Raw genomic sequence first — 24,954 nt, 5'->3', positions numbered from 1 at the left:
TATTATCAAATCAGAGCTGTCAAGTGGATCAAGTGCGGCTGGTCGTCTCGACTAGCCAATCAGAAGTGGAGGTCGCCAGTTTTGATCTTACCCCGCGATATTAATACCAAACAAAACAAAAGCATGATATTGAACTAGTCGTGGCACTCATTCTCGATTCTTTACATCTATCGATACTGAAACCGTTGCATTTTCAAAAGTGGTGTGCTTTTTATAGATACCCCTTCATTCCTCGTGAGCTCATTCCCAATTGACTTTGTGTTGCTTCATTAACCGGTCAATAAGCTGCTACCATTTGCTCCTCCCTTGTTTCCCATCCACACATCTGTTCAACGACCAAGCAGACTACCAAGTTTTGAAGCAAGAGCAATTTCAAAAATGGACGATGCAAGTTTTTTCGATCAAGCCATCGGTCAATACGATGACAAGTTAAAAGCAATCAATCAAAAGGTAGCAGCCTTTTTTTCATACACAATGACACTGTATCTCACAATTTTAGATCCATGAAAATCCAGAGCTTGGATACAATGAAGTACAGGCACACGACAACATTACGTCTATGTTGAAAGAGCTAGGCTACTCTGTCACCACTGGAGCGTATGGTGTACCAACAGCTTTCTCGGCGGAGTATGGTAGTGGGGGTCGTCTTGTAGTGTACAACGCGGAATACGATGCTTTACCCGATATCGGGCACGCGTGTGGCCACAATCTTATTGCCACTGCATCGATAGCATCATTTCTTGGTCTTGCGGCAGCAATCAAAGAGCATAATGTTCCTGGCCGAGTCAGGCTTTTGGGAACACCAGCCGAGGAAGGAGGGGGAGGAAAATTGAAACTCATCGATGCTGGAGCGTACAAAGATGTGGATGCTTGTATGATGGTCCATCCATCTATCAGGGACCCGAGCCATGGCCGAGTTGGCTCCGCTTATAGCACCACGTTGGCAAATCACAAGTTCAAGATTCATTACACGGGCAAGCCTTCACACGCGGCTATGGCACCTTGGGAGGGCATTAATGCGCTTGATGCTGTTGTTCTTGCTTATAATGCCATAAGTGTATTGAGACAACAGATCAAACCGTATGAAAGAATCAATGTAAGCATGATAGATATTTGTTGAGCCACATATATTCTAACCTATACCAGGGTGTGATTGAATCTGGTGGTACAAGACCAAATATCATCACGGCTAGCGCAGGATTAGTTTACTACATCAGAAGCGCTACTCTTAAAGAAGCTGATGAGCTCAAAGCCCGAGCCATCAAATGTTTCGAGGGAGCTGCTATTGCCACAGGCTGCACTGTTGAGTTTGAAGAGTATGTTTGCAATTCCCGCTTTCAATCTAAAATCCATATTGACCTTGCTCAGAATCAACACATACGCAGATACACGGCCCAACAAGCCAATCTGCTATCATTACGCGCAAGCGATGGAGAATCTTAAAAATCCAGTCACATGTGACTTCAAACACATCGATAATGCACCCGGCTCAACAGATATGGGTAAGTTTCAGCAGTCTTCCCAATACAAACCTCATCTTCTAACCAATCTCTTCATCTCAGGTAACGTAACATACGAATGTCCCGGTTTCCATGGATGGTATGGAATTTCCGATACGGCATTTAACCATACCCCTCAATTCACCAAAGCGGCCGCTACCAAAGAAGCTCATGAGATCACTATTGTGACGGCGAAAGCCATGGCGATTGTGGGATGGAAAGTTCTCACCGATGATGAAATCGCAGAGAGTGTGAGGAAAGATTTTGAAGAAGATAAGATCTTGAGGGAGAAGCCCCAGAATGTGGTTTCCGTAGGCGGTGCTTGCTGAGGGAAAGTTCGTTGGATTGATCGGCTCGATCGACGAGAACGATTTTGATGCCCATAAGCAAGCATACTAGTTTTAACTTTTAAGGGGATATCTTGATTAAATCGATTGATTGATTTCGCCGTAAAGTAGCCAGTCCAATGTTGTACGTCATGCATTCCCCATACCATTAACCTATCCCCTCCCCTCACCACTTTCTTAAGCGATAAACGCGTGCCCCTTACCACCTCGTTACTGCTGAGCTAGCTAGTCATAATAGTCATAAGATAAAGACCTACTCTACATCACCATCCACCGAACATACTCTCTGCGATATTGTTATAACATAAGATGTATTCAATTAACGAGCTGATTCATTTCTTATTCTTCATTTATTGATTCATTCATTCATAACTCATCCTCCCAAAAAGAAAATCACAACCACATCCCAAACTTTTCCTTTCCTTTCCTTTCCCTTGCTTCCCAATCGCCAAAATAAATCACATCGTAGCAAGTTTGTATCCAAACACGCAATTTTATTCATATCCAGATCCAGATCCAGATCCAGATCCATATTCACTCACTCCCCCTATCTATACCATATTATAAAATAACATCATTTTCTTCTTCTACCTCTTCCCAGGATTTCTCTTCCTCACTCTCTTCTCCTTACTTTCTAAACCCAAGTTTAGGTAATTTAATTCCTATCGTTATACCAAAAGACAAAATACTAACCGCCAACGCAAATACATACGCGGCTCTGAGTGCTTCCGCGTAGGAATCGATTACCTGATCTCTGTAGTGGGGTTCTAGCCCTGCTACTGCTTGGACTGAGGAGCGGACCGCTTCGATGACCTATTTATTAATTTGTTAGCTCTTCTCTTCAACTACAATATAAGCGAGTGGATCCTAGAGAGGATATCAAAAAAAAAAAAAAAAAAAAAGAATACGAATGAAAAATACCTTCTCCTTATCCGGACCGACAACATTCACATTCAGAAATCCCACCAGCGAATTCTGCACAATCAATGAACTGACCGCCACCCCCAAAACCTGTCCCATGCTCCTCCACAGAACCAATGTCGTCGTGACAACCGCTTGTTCTCCTTGTTCACTAACGGCCAAAACACTCATGAAACTTCCCGGCATTTGAAATCCTTGACCCATACTCGATGGGATCAATAGTAATACGTATACCCAATTTGGCAACGAGCGATTCATAGCGACTAACCCAATGGTTCCAATAACGTAAAGCGATACACCGAGAACCAAGGGGGTTTTAAGGTTACGAGTCCAGGTAATGAGGAAACCGGTTAGGGTACCGATTGCGCTAGCGGCGATGGAGGGAATTATGAGACGGAGACCGGATGCGGTGGGGGATTCGAGGAGGACGGCTTGGAAGAAAAGGGGGATGTTGAAGAGGACTGCGTTGATTACGATGGCACCGAGTGCGTTGCCGATTATGAGGGAACCGCGGGGATTGTTGATTATGAGGGAAAGGGGCATGACGGGCTGGGGAGCGTAGTGTTCGGTTATGATGAATAGAGGAAGCCCAATGACAGTGAGAATGATACAGGTGAGGATTAGAGGGTGTGTCCAGGGATAGATATTGCCGCCAAGATTCTGATGGTTGTTAGATTAAGTTGTACACATAAGTGAAAGGGATATCCTTACAATTGCGAGTATGAAGAAAGTAATAGTGGCCATTAGTAACAACGAGCCCTTATAGTCAAAGACACTTAGAGCCTCCTTTAATGTTTTCTTTCCCCTATTCAAACCCAAATCATTCGGTATAACAAAACACGAAACAATCAAGCAAAGAATCAACCCTGGAACCTGAACACCAAATTCCCACCTCCATCCAAGATGATCCGCGATAGCACCACCTAGTGCCGCACCCGAAGCTGCTCCAACCCCAAAAACAATATTCAGATATGATTGATACGCTCCTCGAATCTCAATGGGTATGAGATCACTTGTGATAATAGATCCCATGGACATAACACCACCTGCCCCCAATCCACAGACTGCTCTGGCAATAATGAAACTAGTCATACTTTGAGCAAGGGCACACCAAATCGTTGATACTAGAAACAAAATCATTGAAAAAATATAAGGAGGTTTTCTCCCCATAGCATCGGAAAGACGTCCAAAAATAGGTTGGAAACTTGTGGATGTGAGGAGAAAGGCTGTGGATAACCATGATGCACTATTAGAAGCATGAAAATACGAAGTGATAACAGGATGACTCGAAACCATGATTGTAGAATCAAACGAAGATAATGTATATGTTAACAGAACACCTCCGAAAATGAGCCAAAATCGCTTCACTCCAACACCGCCTAGAAACGGGGATTTGGGTTCCTCATCATCGTCCTCGATGGTTTCGCGTATACTCCTAATGGAACCCGAGATGGATTTCCTTCTCGTGCTTACACGACTCGAGTTTCGAGATCCTCGTTTGGTGTGGTGATGATGAATTCGAGAACTTCGAAGCATGGATGATTCTTGAGCATTGGTTTCGATTCCGATGGCGGTAAATGATGTAGTTCTCGATAACATCAGGTCGAACTCATTGGGATCGACATCCGTTCCGGTTGAATCACCATCATTGTCCACCAAGATTTCCTCAATCGCGGGTGTATCATTTCTGGATGGAAACAGGAGTGGTGTGTTTTCTGTTGCGGTATGGACTGAGGTATCTGGACCACCAGCTTGATGATTACTTTCGGCCATGACTTCTCTCCTCTGTATGAAAACGAAAATACTCAACAAGCAAAAGTCAATGGATAGAAAGTAGTGATCAACATATATATAGATATGGAAGATCTCCTAGAGCAAACTCGGAGTCACCGCCAAATGGAGCAATCATTGTTTTTCCAGACACCTTCACAATCTTCCTACAAGGTAATTGCTGACCCAGAAGCCCTCCACTTTCCTCCAGAGGTTAGAGGGGATGGGAAATATATAACCCTGTGACCCTTTATATAACGCAATAGTGGTGCGAAAAAGAATCATCCATTCTGATCCATCAAAGAAAAGAATTCGCCGAGTGAGTCAGTCCCGCTTTCATGCATGCATGCATACACACATATCCTAAATGCACCTAGAGAAAAGAGCTATTCTGTATGAGAATAGTTGCGATTGCACGCACCCACCAGTGACACCGTCGCACCACAACGGGAGAAGGACTTTCGTGACGGCGAGCCTATCAGAGCAGAGTATGAGTGTCCCGCATCATCTCTTGTGGCGGGTGGGATAACTTACAGCATACAGCATACAGCATATATGAAGATGTCGATGATTCATACGAATTGAAAGGTGTGCTTTCTGATTGAACAGGTTTTCCCCAATGGACGAATTAGAATGAATGTGGCCGACCTTCTCGAGCTATGCATCTCTTGGAGACGGGATCCCATTCCAGAACTCTCTCTACATATCCCTGTAATATAATTGTGTTGTGTCTGATATAACCTTGACCCAATATCAACTGTCATCAAGCAAAGGGCGTCGAATCAACCAACAGACACAGCGAAACCACAGCAAATCCCCCATGGATCAATTGCAGACCTCGGGAGATAATATGCGTGCGGTTAATATTCGGGGGCATCCAACACCCGTTATCGATAAGAGAAGCCATCCAAGCCAAGACAAAAATATCCCGGAGTTCTATCGGGGTTGATATCAAAGCGACAGACCATCTGTTTAAGTTACCAAATATTAATTCACTCTTTAACCTGACTTATCTGTTCAGATGTCGATAGATAGATAGATAGATAGGTGGACCATTGACTTTCCGGAAGCCTCTCTCGTTGTTCTTCGATTCTTGAATGTCATATACACACACACTCCTTCATCGATCCATATTCGATTCCACAAACGTGTAGCATCACAACAACATCTCTCTATCGTATCCTCCAAATTCCACACATCCATCCCAACCCACCATGCCTCAACCCCCCCTCCGCATCGCCATCCTCGAATGCGACACTCCCCTCCAAAACACCAATTCCAAATACGGCGGGTACGGCGGAGTATTCACCTCGCTCCTTTACCGAGGGGCATCCGCCCTCAGCCCGCCTCTCCCAGAATCCTCTCTCCAAATCAGCAAATACGACGTGGTGAGCGCGCAAGAATATCCCGCTCTCTCCTCCATCGACGCCGTGCTCATCAGTGGATCTCGCCATACGTCTTTTGAGTCCGATGCGTGGATAGTGAAACTGGTGGGGTTTGTGAAGAGTGTGTTGGAGCAGGAGAGGGTGAGGCTCGTGGGGGTGTGTTTTGGACATCAGATTATTGGGAGGGCGTTGGGGGTCAAGGTGGATAGGAGTGATAAGGGGTGGGAGGTGAGTGTGACGCCTGTTGCGTTGACGGGGAAGGGGAAGGAGATTTTCGGGTTGGAGAGTTTGGTATGTTTAGCCTATCTCCTTTGATTTGATTGATGTGATACATGAGACGAGGACTTGGAATACTAACCATACCATTCGACAGAATATCTTTCAAATGCACAAAGATGTTGTATACGAATATCCGAAAGAAGTAGAACAATTAGCATATACAGACAAATGCGCCACGCAGGGAATGTATATCAAGGGGAGACTAATCACGGTACAAGGACATCCAGAATTTACAGAGGAGATTGTGAGGGAGCTATTGGAGGCACGACACGCCTCGGGTGTTTTCGACGATGAGACTTATGAGGATGCAGTGGGGAGAGTGAATAAGGATCACGACGGGGTGAAAGTAGCACAGGCGTTTTTGAAATTCATAATGGAGGACTAGACAAGTATTATCCTCGAATTGGGATAGTTCTGCTAAAATAGATAATTACCCGCATCCATCTCCGTCATCAGTGAATGAGTCTCTCCCTAATCCCAAAACAATTTCTCGGCAAACTCCTAGCATTTACTCCATCCATTGGGAATTCAAATCAAGTCCATCGAATAAGTCCATTCAATCTTTCCAAGATATCCTGAGCATTCCTTCGATTCAAAACTTGATTCCTCCATTTTGGAAGACCATATCCCACATATTTCAATGCGTCTCTTGGTGGCTTGATACTCTGCACCACATGATTTTTCCGCGTCCAGCACACCACGCCAACAAGGTAAGCTTTTTGAAAAAGTCCAATTCATCTAATGAGCACATCGATACAAATCTTCCAAGCAACATTCACAAAGAACAAGCGTTTCCAAAGCATAACCCAGGTATTTCTTTCTCAAGCTCGAATACCATCTATCTCATCTCTCTCATATCCATCATCTCCTCACACAACATCCCCTCACAAATCCACCCATCAAAGAATTAAAAGTAAAAGTAAAAAAAAAAGTCATCATTAATAAAACAAGAAACACCTCCCCAAATCATATTTACATATTTACATCCGTCCATCATTCAAAGCGTAAGAAGAACAAAAAAACCTCCAATCCCATCCACATCCCAAAACAACCAACCAATCCTATCCCTTTCCTATATCCCGAGGTATTTCCTTTCTTCCGTGGTGTGGTATAAGATCTCTGCTTCGTGTTCCCATGGTATCAATCAAAAACTCTTCTTTTCTCTTCTTCTTCTGCATCATCTCCGCTTCTCCATCTGCATACCTCCTCATATATTAGTTTTTCTCCTACATTCCTTCATCCCCATCTTTCCCTTCTAATAAACTCCCCACTCTCCCCCTAATTCCTCTTAACCGCATTACCCACACTGCTAATCCCCTCGCTAATCCCCTCACTAATCTTCGAACTCCACCCTCCCATCCACCTAGGAACCGTCATCGACACCCTAATCCTCCCCTCCACAATCGCCTCCACACAATTAATAATTCCAAAAGCACTCGATCCCACCGCTCTAAAGAGTGCCAACGCTGCCACCGCCCACAGTAGGAACGTCAAGTAATAATTCGTCCCCAAGTGATCCGGTCCATAAGCTTCACTAACAGCCATTGCCAATATTCCATTTGCAATCATCCAGACAAGAACCATGTACGTACGAACACTCTTGTAGTAATCTTCCTGCTGTTGAGATTCCGAGATAGGAGGAGAGGGGACTTCCAGTCTGTCACGGAGATTGCGAAGGGCTTCATCGTAGCCAGAATCGATATCGAGTTGTTCAGACGGCATTTCGAGTTCAACCGTTTGTCCTTTTCCAGAAGCGGCACCAAGATCGGTAGACATGACATTGTCACCTTTGGTTCCCCATGTCACATCGTGAGTGTTGCAAAAGGCGTAGACTTGAAGGGTACAGATGTAACTTGGAAGCAGGGCAAAGTAAGCACCAGAACTGGTAAACATATGCCAAGGATCCAGGTAGAGGAAAGACATGAGGAAGTAGAGCCCTAATGTTGAACAAAGCGACACGACCAGATTAGTGAAGAGATTGTTGCCCATTACAAGATTCTTGGCATTATCGTGAACTTCTCGGTAGACGATGTAAATGGTGGAGAAGAGTGTGTATACCATGATTATCGAGTATATGATCATGGACATGTAATATAATTTTCGTGCTCCTTGTGGTCGATTTCCCATAGATAGAATGAACTGTGTGGCGGTAAGAAGAACACAAACATATTTTAAGACGTAAAATATATATTTTCCGATACTGTGGCCAAATGGATCCATATTATCAACAGATAGCGAACCGGCAATGAAGTAGAATGTGAGGTAGAAATTGGCCAGAGAAAAGTAAGTAAAGAGGAGTTGAATGAATTGATAGATGAATTCAATATGAAGAAGAATCTTTCGTCCAAGGGTATGATCTGTATGCCATACTTGTTTGAAATGAGCCAAAGAATAGACAGCTGCAAAGAAAGCTCCATTGAGCCATCTTCTTCTCTGTGATACGAATTCGGGGACAGTATCTAAAAATGGTCAGCAAATTCCAGAGTGATAGAAGGGATTTAACTAACCTGGCACATCAGTCTCTCCAGTACATCCCTTCACATATTTCAATACCCATCTTTCATCTCTCTTAGCCACCAATTCCCAACACAAAATACGATCCTCAGCCAAATACATATTTGCCGTAAAGACATCTGCATTTTGACCATGTAGTGTCTCTCCCTTGAAGTATTGACTCAAAGGACCATGACCCGTATGATCATTCTGTAAAGCATGATATCTGTATGCACTCAATGCACCAGGCAAGACAGTGATATAACCAAACACACTCTCAATAGGTTTATCAAGAATATTCGACATCTTATATTCGAAATTTTGAGAAGCCACCAAAGGATTAAGAAGTCCCATCCAGCCTTTTCCTTTCATAGCTTTGATCTCTCCGCAAGCACCAGCAACATTAGAGTCGGTATCAAAAGCTTTCCACAAATGATAAAGTGAATTACCTCCGGGTTTTGTACCCACATCCAACATGATGCAAATATTCGGTGTGAGAGCTCTTCCAAAAGCATTAAAGAACCAACGATGAGAATTCAATTTCTTTGCATTCTTTTCTTTGAGACAAAAAAGCATCTGACAGGGAACAATTCCCTTTTCAGCACCTTTGAACTTAAGATCCGAATCCAAAGAGACTTGAGTCGTATACTCATACACATGAGCTTGAACTTCTCTTCCATTGACCAAATTCTTAGCAATTCCATCTTGATAAACACCCATAGCAGCTAGAGCATCAAGTGTTCTCGGATGAATTTTTTGTCTACCATCCGAAATAATAGCAACCACAATCTTTTGCCATCCGTTTTCTCCCCACGTTCTAGATTTCGATCGAGAACAAAAATGTGAGATATTTTTCATCACAGCATGCATCGTTCTCGTAAAATCAATCTCCGTCTCATTGTACATGGTAATACAGATAAAAAGTTCGGTTTCTCTAGCTGTGACTCCCATATTTTGACGTAATTTGTAACCTTTCGCAACAAAATCATCTGGGTCGCATGTAACAGCTGTATATCGCATATGTGTGAATTCGATTTCATCTCTTCGGGGCAAGAAACTGTAAAGGATAGTAGGGATTTTACACTCCAAAATCAGTTCTCCGTTAATAAGTTTGACTTCTCGTTTTTTCATTTGAGTCGTTCTATTAGCACCTCTTCGTTCTTGCTTTCCAGAAGGTGCTGGCCCATAATGTTCGTAGTCCTTTGCACTTTCCATATCATCAGCAAATGTCGAATATGATTGTCTCGACCTCATAGTTCCTCTCATATCCCTCTTTTCCGGTCCAAAAACATCCTCGTCTAACATTTCGTCATCTTCGTGTTCGAGGGGTATGTGAATCGTTGCGTCATCTCCGAATGGTGACCGAGCACCATGAGCCGCAAATAAAGGAGCTGGAGGTAATGGTCTTCTTGGACTTCCTCCATAAGCCGTTGAAGGAGTGCCAGGTCTTGGACTTCCATTCAAATCCGATGGTTCATAATGATAACCCATTGGAGGCGGCACGTTGAATTCCGAAGAATTCCTTTCTTCTCTGATTGGAGACCAGGTTCGCGTTGGAGAAGCTCGACCGGAGGGTGAATATTGTAGAGGGGAATATGGACGATATGCGCTTTCGGGAGGAGGTAAATCTGGGACGTTGTCTATGATTGAAGGAGCTCTTCGGTGATCGTCGTATGTGGTTGCCGTGGGAGGTCTTCTATGGTCATCGTAGGTATTAATTGACGGAGGTCTTCTATGGTCGTCATAGGTATTCATTGATGGGGGACGTCTATGGTCGTCATATGTATTTATCGAAGGAGCTCTTCTATGATCATCGTAGGAATCTGTGGACATAACAGAAGCTTGATAAGATCTGCGATCGGAGGAAGTACTAATATTTTTCAACAGTGAGCTTTTTTTACCTATCAATTGAGATTTCAAAGTAGACAAAGGAGAGGAAACCGGGTGCCGAAGAGATCTTCGACGGGAAGGGCCATCTGGAAGAACAGGCAAGAGATGCGCGATATCATTGGGGTCATGGGCACTCATAGCTGTCGCTGATATCTCGACTTCTTGTTGCAACTTGCAAGATGAGATGACTTCCTCTTGTTCTTCTTCCTTGAGAGACGCGAGATGCTCTGGGGTCGCCACGGACACGGCTGGAGGGGGTTTCCTGGGAGATAAATGAAGAGCTCGCGGAGCGAGTGGTGCTACATACGGACGGGTATCGGGATCATCGTAGGAAGTTAACAGACGAATTTCGGAGCCATGTCGATTATGACCTGCAGGTATTGAATCATATTCATCTGGATATGTCTCTGAATACATTGGAGGCATCGAGGGAGTATTTGAGCGATCCATATTTAAAATTACCCTTTTGTGATTTGGGAGTGAATTTTGCGACGGAAATGCGCCAATTCCAAACTTCTTTGGGGGGGGAATGCGAATGGATGTTTACTCTTCCATGAATGGAATTGGATTGGTTTGGGAGAGAAGCGAATGTTTGGTGTAAATATTGATATTGATATCCCTTTGGGAGTCGAGTCTCAGAATTGGGTTTTTTGCTTGGCTTTAGATTGAAATTCAAGTTCAGATTCAAAGTCAATTCCTCCAAATCAATTCCAATATTAAAAAATCAAAGTATAATAACGACAATAACAATTATCAAGTCTCATCGGCCAAGTGGAGAGAGGAAGTATGTACGATGTAGGTACAGGACAGGACCGTACAGGACATTCTTTTCAGAGACACGCAGCATCCGATTTTCCTCTAGGGCAGACAAGGCAACGCACGCAAGCAAGCAGCAAGCAAGCAAGCATGGGAGGAAAAGAGGGAACGAGGGTAAGGGTAAGGGTACGGAAGGGTCAGAGGGCGAGAGGATAAGAGGGCAACAAAAAATGGATCGCCATCTCCACGAAATGGAATGGCGGGAGGACACGTTGACGGGGCAACGATCCGATGGACTCCATTCGACTCGACTCAACTCGAACTGTTTTTTTCTTCCCAGCCACGTTTTCGCGTTCTCCAGCTATTAACCATGCATACCTACCCAGCACACATCCAGGTACGTAAGATAGCCCAGACGTGACAGCCAGCCAATCCCATGCCACAATGCCATACTCCGCGAGCTCCGGAGGCCATCCATACATATCGACTTCGTACATGCTGCAGGATATCGAGGAAACTTGTAAGGTACGATGTACACAGCCATGAAAATGGAGTCGAAAAGATGACCAATCTCTATGGGTGTCTAAAAATACTTTGAGCGTTATACATTTCGTGTCCCCCTTATGTACGCGTATCGAGGAGAGGATAAAGGATACGTCTTCGAATTGACCGACGATAAGAATCCAAAGGGCTATTAGATAGTCGGGCAGTCTCACTTGTTGCATTGTGTTATATAATGTAGTTTTGTATAACTAGTTATACGATATATAGAATTAGATAGTCAGATAGTCTCACTTATTATTGTATTGTGTTATATAACATAGTTTTATATAACTAGTTATACGATATATGGAATTAGATAGCCGCCAGGACCAAACAGCTACCTACTCACCAACAAACCACATACTTCGTTCGTATAATATCTAAAGTCAACTAATAATGAAGGAATCAAGCAAACGAACATTCAACGAATAGATAGATATAAATAAAGTCTATTGAGAGATCTAGAGCTAAAGCCCTATCTATCAAGCAACATAACAACATAGCGATATAAAATCACAAGAGATGAATAATACAATTAGTTACAACATACATACATATATATATATATCTCATCTCATCTATCGACCAAGTAATTAATGATGATAGCAATGTAAAAGTGAGAAGATGATGTAAGTTTCACTCTTCACTTCACTTACTAAATATGTATATATATGTATAATCATATGTACTCACTCAAAACATAACTCATAACTCATAACTCACCCCTCGCTCTACTATTATTATCATCATCACCAAATTATCACTTATCCTCCATCACCCACTATTACCAATTATCACTAAATTCACTCTTCACAAAAAAGACATAAAATCATAAACAAATAAAAGTTCATACCTCAGGTATCTATCTATCTATCTATCTACAAATCTTCCCCATCCATCTCATCTTCCCCCTTCCCACCTTCCCACCTTCCATATCCTTACCAAATTCCATTCCCACATCCATTCCACCCCTTCCCCTCTCCTTGCTCTCCATAAAAATTTCATTACTACTATATTATATATATGTGTATCCCATAATAAAGAGCGCATCCATATTACATTGAATAAAACAAACAAACAAACAAACAAAACAAAACAAAACATCAGCATCACCTCAAAAAATTTCACATTACCAAATATCTTTGCTTGCTTGCTTGCGACAGCTACAACATCTTTTACTCTTCAAAGAAAATATCCGCGTTCGTAGGATCGTAAATATACACAAAGGTTTTTAAATTCATCCTCATTTCTCTGCGAATCCTTCTTCCTCAAGACCTCAAACATCTTTCTCTCTTGACTTCTTCTCCTTCTTCTTCTCCCCCTCCTTTCAAATCCCCCTTCATCCGCCTTAATCTTATCCTCCTCTCAACATGAATAGAATGGAAAAACCTTCTGGATCAAAAAACCATACCCGAAATATTAGGAACGTTTTTTATATAATGATGCAAAGAAGGGGGTATAAAGACGATACCCAACGCCCAATGACATGAAAATAAATAAATAAGGAAAAATGATGAGCGTGTTGCTCTTCTTCAGGCAGATGCTGAGATTTTTGAGAGGACGTATATGATACAACGAGATGAAGTTCTTGAGATTACCTTCATGTACTTTGAGTTTGGGGGTATATGTTGTGAAGAAATTAAATTGACCTGTGTGACAGTCTTCAATTCCATCCCAATGAATTCTCGGCCATCATTGGTGCTGAGATTTGTTGTGTACGTGCTGAATGTCCTGCACTTCTTCCACTTCCTCCACTGTTCCTATCAGTTCCTCCAACACCAGGGGTCAAGCGACCGCCAGACATGAATGCACCACCAGTGAATGCGCCAGATTGTCTCATTTCTGATGGGTTCATGATAGAGTTTGATCGACGATGGCTAAGCTTACGCTTCTTATATCTTCTAGCAATGAAGAACATGGCAGCACCATAAGCAGCTGCCGCACCTGCTGCTCCAACAACGATACCAGCTGTGGTACTCTTAACCTTTGGAGAGGTATTTTGAGCATCAGTGTTGAACACACCACTATTGCCTGAAGCACTAGTAGTGGCTGCTGATCCGGAACTACCAGTACCCGTTCCAGAACCACCTTCAAGAGTTGATCCAGGTGTTAATGGAATAGATGGATTGATGTAGCTAACAAGTGTGCTAACTGAAGTATCGTCATTGTTGTAGATAGCTGCTGTAGGTGTATGTAAATCAAGTTCAAGTGTGCTGACCAAGTTGGTTGGAATATAAGCAAGTGCCAAAGTGGTGATGTATTCCAATTGAGATTGCGTGTTATATGGAATGAGACTGTGCATAATAACTTGCTCTTGCTTGATTCCTAATCCACTGGCGATACCTATCGGAAGGTATTGGAAGATTTGTGCTGATGAAAGTGGGTTGGCAACAACAAATGCATAATTAAGTTGGAAAAGGAAACCAAGTTGAATCAAGGTAGAATTTTCTGGGCTGGTTGGAATGGCTCCACTGGGTGTAATGACCTTTGGTAAAGTTGTAGCAAGTGCAGTATTGGTAGGAGTAACTTGATTGGTTGATGAAGATTGAACAATAATGGTTTGTGGAAGCCACATTGATGTAGCATTGTTGGTAGCTGTTGGATAGATTGTGAGAGGAGCTGTTGTTTCACTAGCAGGTTGAGTCTTGACGATCGACGTAGTACTTTCTTGGGTGGGGGAAGCAATTGTTGATGGAGTAGTCGTCGATAGAACGGAAGTGATTGGTGCAGTAGTGGCTGAGCTTCCCGAGGTAACCGTTGCTGATGAAGCTGCAGTTGAAGATGTATCAGTTATTGTTGTATTTGGAGTTGTTGTGGCAGAAACTGATGTTGCAATGCTTGATAGACTGGATAGGCTTGAGACAGAAGTGGAGGAAGCAGAAATCGAGGTATCGGTGACATTGGCTGATCCACTGGTTAAAGAAGTTACCGAGGAAGTAGACAAAGTAACAATTCCTGTTCCTGAACTGGATGTGGTAGCAGATCCGGTTTGAATACTGGTAGAAAGGCCAGTTGTAGATACTGCAATTGAGGTCGCATTTCCACTGGCAGTGGTTGGGAGAACAGTTCCTGAAATCGTAGAGGAAGATCCAAGGCTAATGGAGGTACTTGATACACGATCTGTTCCAGAAGTAATAGCTGTAGCATTTGGAGCACTGGTGGCAGTTGATATACCGCTAGTGATCGTAGCAGATAATTCACTGGCAGTGCTAGAGCCGAAAATACTCGATATAATACTTCCCAATGGGGTAGAACTGGAGGAAGATGGGGAAGTAGTGCTAGCTGCGGTGGAAGAGAGATCTGTAGAAGAACCAATAATAGAAGTAACACCAGAAATGACCGAGGATAATAATCCTGTGGATGATGCACTTTCTGAGGTTATTGTAGCCGAGGCAGATACACCTGTTCCGCTTAGAATTGTTGAACTTGGAGCACTTGATAAATCTGATGTGATTGATCCAATTACAGAGGATGCATTGGTGGTAGCAGAAGAAAGATCCGAAGACAAAACCGAAGTGGCTGATCCAAGATCCGAAGTTACTGATCCGAGAAGAGAACTAATACCGGTAAGAAGACCAGTTGATGTTGGAGCAGAGGATCCAGTAGCAGTGGGGCTAATTCCTGTAACTGGGCCTGTAATACCTGCAGTTGGTAATGTACTCGAGGTTTCAGATGCCAAGACGGAACTCAAATCGGAAGTGACTCCAGATACAAGGGATGGGATCAAATCTGTAGCGGAAGCAGTATTTGAAACATTAGTACTATTCAAAGTACCAATGACAGATGGGGAATCAGTGACACCTGTTCCGGCAGCTGATGTAGTACTGGTTGTAAGTAAATCGGATGTGAGAGATCCAACATCAGATGTTACTCCAGATAAAAGAGATGATAATAAGCCAGCTGGGGTTGTAGTTGCAGCAGATCCACTAGAAACACCAGTTGCAGGTCCAGTGATTCCAGCGGGAATAGAAGAAGCTGTAGCACTCAGATCTGTGGCAGATACACCTGTTGTAGCTCCAATAATACCTGCCGAGGAAGCCGAAGCCGAAGCTGAAGCAATAGAATCTGTAAGGGAAGACGAGGAAGTTGGGAGAACATCTGATGTAGCGGAAGATACCAAAGAAGATACACCACCAACCAAGGATGAGAGTAAATCACCCGAAGCTGATGATGAAGCAGCACCTGGACTGAAAATTGGAGCGGTTCCTGTTGAAGCTCCAGTGATTCCAGAAGCTGTATTTGAAGGTGCTGAGACACCTGTAGATGCTCCAGTAATTCCAGCGACAGTTGTAGGTGCTGAACTATCTGTAGTAGCAGTGTTTGATCCGGAAATAACTGAGGCTGCAGTAGATGGACCAGTAACACCAGCCAAAGTAGTTTCGGAAGAAACACCTGTAGCAGGTCCAGAAATTCCAGCACTTGAAGATGCGGCCGATGAATCTGTTGGTAAAACAGCACTCGTTACTTGAGATACTGCAGTTCCTAGATCCGAAGTTACACCACCAACTAAGCTGGTCACTCCAGTACCAATGACTCCTAAGAGACCAGATGATGAATCAGTTGGAACAGATACTGGGGAAGTATTTGTATCCGAAGGGCTTGCAGTGATAGTACTTGAGCCGGACAAGACTCCACCCGGTCCAAAAGTGATCCCACTAGCAGATGATGAAGGAGTGGATGAAGTCACCAATGTACTTTGAGAATCAGATGCAGAAGTTGTGGTAGGAAGGATAATACCAGATGGGATCAAACCTGTGGAAGCGACAATTGGTTCCAAAAGGTTTGAGCTTGAAGAACTAGTTGCTGATGCGACTGAAGATGGGGATACAGTTGTACTTGGAGCTGAGCCAGTTCCAACGATATCACTGGAAGATGCAGAGTTGGCAGTTGTGGCTACAGAGCTTTCAGAAGATTCCGAAGATTGAGCAACACTAGAAATAACGGTTGGGGCTGTACCGGTAGGTACTCCAGAAACGCCTGAGACAGTTGGACTTTGAATGGGGGTCTCGGTCGAGGTTGGAACTGAGACTGGCGCAGTTACTGATGAGTCAGATCCAGTGGATGCTCCAGTAATACCCGCAACTGAGCTCGACGATGGGATTGAAGTCTCCGAGGCAGTACTTTCAATAGAAGTTGGGACAGTGCCAGTAGATGCTCCAGAAATTCCAGCAACTGAGCTTTGAATTGAAGTTTCGGCAGCGCTAGTTTCGGTAGATTTTGGGGGTGTACCTGTTGATGGTCCAGAAACACCAGAATCTTCCGAAACGGACGTGCTTGAGACACTGGAGACGCTAGTGGCGCTCGTGGTTGTGGGTACACCGGTAGAAGCTCCAGTTAGTCCAAGGGAAATATCAATATCAGCACTGCTGGAACTGCTGATTGGTTCGACAGCCGATTTTGTAGTAACCGATGAAACTCCGACAAGAACATAAGAACTGGTGGATGATGGGCTAGATACTCCAGTTGATGCTCCAGTTATTCCTTCAAGGGTTGATGTAGAGGATGGTGTAGAAACGATTGAACTAGATCCTCCAGTTGATGCTCCAGTAATTCCATTCACGATTGAGCTAGAAGAACTAATTGTTGTAGGAAGCGATACAACACTTTGGGATGTACCAGTAGATGCTCCAGAAAATCCAGCATTGGAACTTGTCGCAACAGATTGTACTGATGAGCTAACCAAGGTCGAACTGGGTGAAGTGGTTGATTCAATGGATGAAGTGGTTGATTCAATGGATGAAGTGGTCGAATCAATGGATGAAATGCTGGATTCAACTCCGGTCGAAGCACCTGTAATTCCATCCACAATTGAACTCGAAGAACTGGTAGTCGTGGGTACAGGGATACTAGTAGTCGTAGGTACGGAAACGATGGTTTGGCTTGTTCCAGTTGATGCTCCAGTATATCCAGCATTTGAACTTGTATCAGCACTTGAAACTGAACTTTCCGCCGTTGATTGAGCCGAAACACTCGACAATGATGGACTTGGCGATGGAGTTGTTTCAACAGATGAGATCGAAGTTGAAGTCGAACTTGTCGTTGGTGGAACGAAGGGAACTTCACCAGATCCAGTTCCTAGAGTCACAGTACTCATAACTAGGACGGTTGTGATATCATTTGAAGATACCTCACTAACGACGGATGTAGTCAAAGACGCGGTACTGGAAGGAGTGCTTGTGATTAAACTTGTCGACGAAGGTATCGATGTCGTGGTTGTTGTTCCTAAGCCAAGTATGGATGAGAAAGTATCCAAGAATGAATTACTGGAAGATGCCCTCTTGTTCGTCGTAGAATCTTGAGTTGTGCTGTCTGATTGTGGATCGTTTGTGGATGAGAATAAAGATGTAATTGTAGATTCATCCTTCGTCTGCGATGTTTGGGCCGGTGTATTGCTTGTAATGGTATTGTTTGAATACACTTGTCTCTTGACTTCTCGTGGGAAATAATATTTTGGTCGATCCCCTTCTGCAGAGGCAAGTGAGGAGAGAACGACCGCGGAGGCCAAGAATAGCGAAGGTGTATGCATGGTTGTGAATTGATCTCAATTTGTTTCCAACTTATTATTGAGATATTAGTATTTGAAAGTATTGGACGAAAGTATAGATCGATCTAGGCATGAATTAGTTGACGCTCAAAGTTGAGTACGACGATGGCGTTGGTTGATGCAGAATGGCCGCGGCCATCCAAAATGAAGATTGAAGACTAACTGTCAGGGCGAGTAAGTAATAACGAGTGTACTTGACAAAATGTCAAAGAGTGTATCTGTTGATGGTTGCCATTAGTATGTTAACTTGTTGAATATCGCATGAATGATCAACATAAATCTCAAAGTCAAGGGGTCTGGACGATAGTTTGCGAACGGAACGAATTGATATCGATATCGCGATGTCAATCCGAAGAAGAACGGTCATTATTCAAGCCGAACCAACATGTCCCCTCTCAAACACTTTGTTGTGGGTGAACAAACATCGACTCACATCTTAAAATTAATTTATCAAATCGTATATGAATAAATCGCGAGTCTTTAAAGGAGTGTCGTGACGATAAATCGTCGATTGTTTATTGGGTGGGTGTATCCTCCTTTCACAACGTCGAATCGAAACCAAATCATCTACGAGCGACCATTATCCATAAGCCTCCGGAGGCTCTCACAATTAAAGATGTTGACAATCTCCGATGAGACGATGTCGTTCGATCAACCTTCGCTCTCGAGTTCGATTGTTGGTTGTTGTATTCCTGATGAGGTGTCGAGGGTTGGGAGGTATAGAGAGAGCGAAGAGGTGAGGTCGGAGTGAGGAGGCGGATGGTGGAGAAGGAGGGCGAGGAGGAGGTTCAATGGAATGAATGAATGAATGAATGGATGAATTGAAGTGGCCTCGATTTCGTGAGAACCTTTTGCCTTGGGGCCTTGTGAAGCTTTCAGTGTGAGGATGAGAGATTTCTGTGGATACTCCCAAGTTGTGGAACGTAGGCGTGCGGGCCAGGGAATCAATTTACTAGAATTATAAAGGTTAGGTAGGGGGAACGTCCGTTGTATAGACCAGGAACCAAAAAATAGTAAGCCAGGGGGCCGTGAGATTGATAGAAAAAACGGGAGGAAGAGAGAGATTGTGTAATTGTGAATGCAGAGTAGGGACTAATGCGTAGGTTGATTGAAGCACGAGCACATTTCAAAATGATATTGTATAACGACGGTAGACTCACGGATGATATGGTGGAAGCACCAAGTACACAATACACCAAGAGGATGTATGGGGATGAATGAGGATGAGATGCTATTGTAACTGTGGTTACAATCATACAACTTCGTTAATGTAATGTGAGATGACAAGCAGACAAGCAAGCAAGCAAGCAAGCAAAAGAAAACACAATGGATAGGACGTACAAAGTGCTCCTCGCAGATGAAACTAAATCCACAAAAAATCAGAGGATAGTTTTACGGACCTGTTTCTACATGTATGTACCAGTACTTCTTGGATATGTTCATAATTTTTATGTATTTTCTATCTAGTCAGTCATCATCTTGTCTTGGATTTGCACATTGCCTACGCACTCACTCTACCGGTCTGTCTCTCTCTATCCCTCCCTCTCTTTCTACCTGATCCAATTATCTTTCCTCCAAGCCACCAGACAATCATCACCTATTTAGCATTTTTCCTTACCCCGTGTTACTTTCGCCTAAATACCAACCCAGTAACTTGTCACTTTTAGCCACCAACTAACCAATAGGGTCTAACAATTAGCATCTAGCGTGTTTTATAATAAGCCTTTAATCATACTTTAATATCCGAATACATGAATGAAGGTATATTATTGTACTATGAAAACAAGGGGCCAGGTTAAACTTGTGTGGGAAGGGAAGGCTCTGGGAGGCTTTTTCTTCTTTTTTTCCACCTGAGCATTGAGCAACAGACAGTCAGTCAAGTTTCAACTGAACAATTCATAAATTCAAGAGAGAAGAAGGGAAAACAGTCGGCAGTTGTTTCAATGTCCATCAAAATTTGTGATTCAACTACTTCTTACAAGGCTAGACAATTAACCTAGCAAATTCGTTTCCTTACGCGTGGAATTATAATGGTTCATGAGCATGGTAATTTGGGGATTCATGGTGGGATGGGATAGAAACAAACAATCTGTTTGAGGTGAAAATTGTAATCTTATATTTTATATAAAAACTATGAAAACAATCTCCTTCATAACTTTCATCGTTTTCTTTCCTTTTTTTCATTGTCTTTCCTTTCCCTTTCCCCTCCTCTCAAAAGAGTGATATATGCAGCTCAGCCACTTCCAAACACGAATGTGATGAACAACATCACCGCGCCAATATTCCAACAATTGGTGAAAATCTCCTGCTTTCTGCATTGACCAATTGACAGTGCACATTCTCCCATCGGGAAATAGATCTATTGATTCCATTCAATTCTTTCGAGGTCAACTGTATGGCCACGGCCACCTTACTGAATGAGTTAATCAACCGAGATTTTTCCCCTTCATTTCAATATTCTCGTTTACACCACCAACATATTGACAACCACGCCAAACCATAAAAACATAGACATAATTTCCAATTTTCCTTCGATTCCTCTTTAACCTTCAATCTATCGTGAATCGTGATTAAACATCTGACCATAATAACGTAGCTTGAACATCATCTTAATAATTCTCCTGGTGCAACAGGCTAAGTCGAAGTCTATGACCCTACTCAACGCTCAGGTCCCTGGAAAGATTATGGCGTCGATCAATTGGTCTAAGAACCATCTAAGAACCATTCGCTCTTCTCTAATGAGAAGCTCTCCCCACATGCGGATGGAGTACAGTGGTGCACATATCACAAAAATGGAGTACATACACATCATCACACACACCCTAGGGCCTACACCTAAGCTCAGCGTTCAACATCGACGACTACCCACTCCAGAAATCCACTCTCTCTCGTTCCAATCCAGCTATGGTTAGTTGGATCATGCTCCCCATCTCGCTCTTACTTCTGTCCCAGGAGTCGTTCCTGTATCTAGCCGCTAGATCTAGGTACCTTTCCACATCCCACATCCCACTCCATTCTCCATATCGTAATGCGTGCCTTGGGTCTGCTTTGATTCGTTCATCTGAGCTACTAGTCTCACTGTATGTCAATAATTAACGCGCAGTGATTGAACCTACGCAATCCGATCAAACGTCGACATGACATGTAGACGGGGTCTGTATGTGAAAATAGATACATATTCCTATAAATATTTTCTTACCTTACCTATCCAATCGTAGGAGAGTCTGTGGTGCAGAAGAGTACGATGTTATTCGGAAATTATGATATCTGAGCAAATCCGAGCAAAGAAACATTTTTTATGTTTTTTTTTACTTTGTAGACTGTACCCTTCCGCGCCTTCATCTCCATAAGTAGATTCAAAAGTCCAGAAAGGTCCGAGGCATGTATATCAATAGAAGATTCCGAGGGGGAGGGTCGTCGCAATGCGGAAATTATCATCAGATTTACGACTACTGGGACCTAAGCTCGAGAAACTTTAATTCCTCCCAGTAGAACAAATATCAAATATCTCAAAGTTTGCTCGTCTTCTTCGTCTTCTACTCTGCCCTACCTGGCCAGTTTCCTAAACCTTAGACGCGGAAACCATCGATTTAACTCCATTCTCCAGTGTACACTTACTCACACTTGTACTTTTAGTCAATTCACACATGGGACAGGAACCGGCCGAGCGAGCCCAAAGCTAAAAAAGTCATCAAGCTAGAACCGATAGCTACTACCAACCATCGAACCCAAACCCATTAGAGAGAAGTCGGAAAGATGCCAAGAACACCAGCGCTACCAACTCCCACCTGCAGCTTGAGAATAAAATTACCATCAGGTCTTTTATGCATAGGTACCTAGCAACGAGATCGATCTTGTCTTCGAAAACTGATGTTTTTGTCTTGTCTGTGAGCCGCAAAAACACCCAAAGCGTACGCATCTCTCCAATTTGGTCTTGATCTTTTTAATTACCGGCGGGCGGATGTGGGTTATTGAAAAGTGTCTTTCTCGGGGTCGGTTCTATCTTGCTACCTATCTATCTATTTATCCATCTGCCGATATACGCCCACGAAGATGCGATTCAGACGAGAGCGAGTGGATTCTAGTCTGGGCCTGTCTCGCCTCGTGCTTTCTTTCATGAGTAAGTGAGCGAGTGAGTCTCTCATGGGTCTCGTCTATCTCCCCATCTCTCTATCTCCTCCTCCTGACTGCAATGATCCGTCGCCTCAACAACCCAGAAGAAGTGACATTCATTTCTCTGGCCTTCTGATGGTCGCGTTTCAACTGTTCATCATCTGGACTGCTGTGGTATACACACATACATAACTTCGTAAGGAATCCCCAATCCAGCTAGCCTAGCCACACATAGCGGAATGCAGATCAAAAGATACACACATACACACAAAACCTCACACTCCTCTCTCTTCCCCATTCATGGACATGGCGTCATATGCAGCGTTTCATCTTCCGCACATCACTGTTTCGTTCCACATTCCGTCCATCCATCCATTCATCCGCATCTCACATTTTACATTTTACAGTACATAGGTAGTATCTGTAGCCAGCTTTTCCGACATGTAATACGCCATGTGCACTGTATATGTCTGTATGTATGCACCTGAGGTATGTATGGTGATACGAAGGAGAACATTCTTCAATCCTTGCATCCACGCATCCACGCATACGATACTGAACGAGGAATTCGATACCGAAACATTCCTTCCTTCTTCCGTTCGTGTTGCTGTATTTTGGGGGTTTGTTTCGATTTCAGCTTTTTGTGTCTGCCTTTCTCTTTCCCTCTCCTGTCCTCTCTCGAAATCCACAATCAAAATCTACCATCATACGAAACAAGCTTGCCTCCTTCCTCACTCCTCCCCTCTCCCCTCCTCCCATGCATACTCCCAAACTTCAAAGTCCAAGCACACCCATCTAATTTCCAAACACGAAGGGGATTCCCTTGTAACATATCCCTTTGTTTCTCTTCCCAGGTTCTCAGCTGCGTAGTTTTCGCGGCGGTTCTTTTGGGTTTGCTGAGGTATGATGTATATTATATCGTAGAAAAAATCCCGAAAAAAATTCCGTCTCGTATTGTATGATGAGCGTAATGTATTATACCATGGCTGTATATTGGGTTTCGTCTGGTGCGTTCTGGTATGTATGTGTGTATGTAAGTATATACATGTGTATATGCATGTATATAGAGATTAATATAATCTGATCTTCTCGATCGACTGATCGATACATGGTTCTTGTTCTTGTTCTTATTCTTATTGTCAATATCATACCTACCTACCTGCCACTCCCTCATCCGACCAATTCTACTCCACGATACACCATTGCGCAAGCCAAGTCACCAAAAGATTATTCCTTCATTCATTCATTTATTCTCGGCATAACATAACCAGTCAATACGAATTCGGCACCGTGCCAAAATTCTCTTTACCTTGACCGAGATCCATATCTATCCTCCCCCTTCCCCACCCACTTCTCACAGACTAGAAGGAACCACACGTTTCAGAAAACGAAAGAAAGGAAAAATTTCAGACGAGACGAGATGAGATGAGATTCACAATGAGATAGATGGGTATGTGTTCATCCAATCTTTCTATCTCATACCGAAAATTGTACATTCTGTATGTATTATATTCCCAACGGAAAGATTTCATATTCGTTTCATTTCGTTCGTCTCATCTTGTCTTCTCTTTTCTTGTCTCGTCTTGGTACTGCATAATGTACATGATATAGATGACATGGCGTGGCATCGTATGGTATAGAAGTTGTATACTATATGGGATGCAAAACAAAATCTGCGATACACAGAGAAATATTCCCCAACATGAAAAGAAATCCGAAAATCTCATTTCTCTCTATCTATTTCTCTTTATCCGTTTCAATTTCGTCTATATATATATATATATGAAAACTATGAGATTTCAAAAACACCCTCTTGTTCATAGAAGCCACGTCGCTGTTATATAGTCATGCTATTTTGCTTCATGATACATCATGTGAGGGAATAAACAAACTGCGATCTATACATATCTTTACATGTACCTCGACATATCCAAAGCATATCCCAAAAAGCATAGTAATTAGCAACAAGACTAAAACATGCCATCACTTCCACAGATTTCTCCTTGTCGAGAATAGATACCATCATCCCTTCAAAAACTCATATTCCATTATTCACAAGCTACTTTGGTCTGCTGCACAGTACTAGTATCAGCACTTCCACAGTTCCCAGTTCCCAGTTCCCAGTTCCAATGCTCACCCAAGCTTTCTGTATGCTTGCTTGCTCTCCCATCTTTTTGCATCGCATATACGATTCCCGAGCTTCAATGCGCTTGTCGTGAGTATTATGAGATCCATTGCATAAATACTTGGCTAGATCATGTCGCAGTACATAGTAAACTTAATCCTCGATACTGTCTTCCGTTCCCCGATTCCCTTCAAGCTCTCCTTACACACTACTCGATTTCCTTCCCTATCTCACTCCTGCAGTCTCCAATACATATACGTGTTGATGCAGAGATGAAATGCAGTATACA

General features: G+C 43.1%; 5 protein-coding genes across 6 annotated transcripts; 2 read left to right on the top strand and 3 right to left on the bottom strand.

Annotated features, from left to right (window-relative positions):
• Nucleotides 1-121: 121 nt before the first annotated feature.
• Nucleotides 122-1,951, top strand: BCIN_12g01410 (hypothetical protein). The gene is made up of 6 exons (XM_024696245.1): nt 122-234; nt 286-450; nt 500-1,096; nt 1,147-1,316; nt 1,369-1,502; nt 1,563-1,951. Exons 2-6 carry the CDS (start codon nt 379-381, stop codon nt 1,826-1,828), a joined length of 1,239 nt encoding a protein of 412 aa, XP_024552051.1. The 5' UTR covers nt 122-234; nt 286-378; the 3' UTR covers nt 1,829-1,951.
• Nucleotides 1,952-2,126: 175 nt separating this feature from the next.
• Nucleotides 2,127-4,778, bottom strand: Bcvba2. The gene is made up of 3 exons (XM_024696244.1): nt 3,479-4,778; nt 2,768-3,427; nt 2,127-2,659 (listed from the first exon to the last, which is right to left on the bottom strand). The coding sequence occupies exons 1-3, from the start codon at nt 4,538-4,540 to the stop codon at nt 2,474-2,476; spliced, it is 1,908 nt and encodes a 635-aa protein (XP_024552050.1). The 5' UTR covers nt 4,541-4,778; the 3' UTR covers nt 2,127-2,473.
• Nucleotides 4,779-5,499: 721 nt separating this feature from the next.
• On the top strand, nt 5,500-6,644 carry BCIN_12g01390 (hypothetical protein). The gene is made up of 2 exons (XM_001550274.2): nt 5,500-6,213; nt 6,296-6,644. The coding sequence occupies exons 1-2, from the start codon at nt 5,752-5,754 to the stop codon at nt 6,584-6,586; spliced, it is 753 nt and encodes a 250-aa protein (XP_001550324.1). The 5' UTR covers nt 5,500-5,751; the 3' UTR covers nt 6,587-6,644.
• Nucleotides 6,645-6,921: 277 nt separating this feature from the next.
• Nucleotides 6,922-11,530, bottom strand: BcCHSII. 2 transcript variants are annotated; one of them, XM_024696243.1, is made up of 3 exons: nt 10,892-11,530; nt 8,709-10,564; nt 6,922-8,660 (listed from the first exon to the last, which is right to left on the bottom strand). In XM_024696243.1, exons 1-3 carry the CDS (start codon nt 11,032-11,034, stop codon nt 7,480-7,482), a joined length of 3,180 nt encoding a protein of 1,059 aa, XP_024552049.1. In that variant the 5' UTR covers nt 11,035-11,530; the 3' UTR covers nt 6,922-7,479. The 2 variants fall into 2 exon arrangements, with proteins under 2 accessions (XP_024552049.1, XP_001550325.1); XM_001550275.2 differs by having other exon boundaries at nt 8,709-11,530.
• Nucleotides 11,531-12,675: 1,145 nt separating this feature from the next.
• Bcmsb2 lies at nt 12,676-19,583 on the bottom strand. Its single transcript, XM_024696242.1, has 3 exons — nt 18,861-19,583; nt 18,591-18,645; nt 12,676-18,492 (listed from the first exon to the last, which is right to left on the bottom strand). Exon 3 carries the CDS (start codon nt 18,407-18,409, stop codon nt 13,547-13,549), a length of 4,863 nt encoding a protein of 1,620 aa, XP_024552048.1. The 5' UTR covers nt 18,410-18,492; nt 18,591-18,645; nt 18,861-19,583; the 3' UTR covers nt 12,676-13,546.
• Nucleotides 19,584-24,954: the final 5,371 nt, after the last annotated feature.

Source organism: Botrytis cinerea, chromosome 12 (assembly GCF_000143535.2).
Source record: "Botrytis cinerea B05.10 chromosome 12, complete sequence".
Taxonomy (NCBI): domain Eukaryota; kingdom Fungi; phylum Ascomycota; class Leotiomycetes; order Helotiales; family Sclerotiniaceae; genus Botrytis; species Botrytis cinerea.
This window is presented reverse-complemented; position numbering and strand designations above follow the sequence as displayed.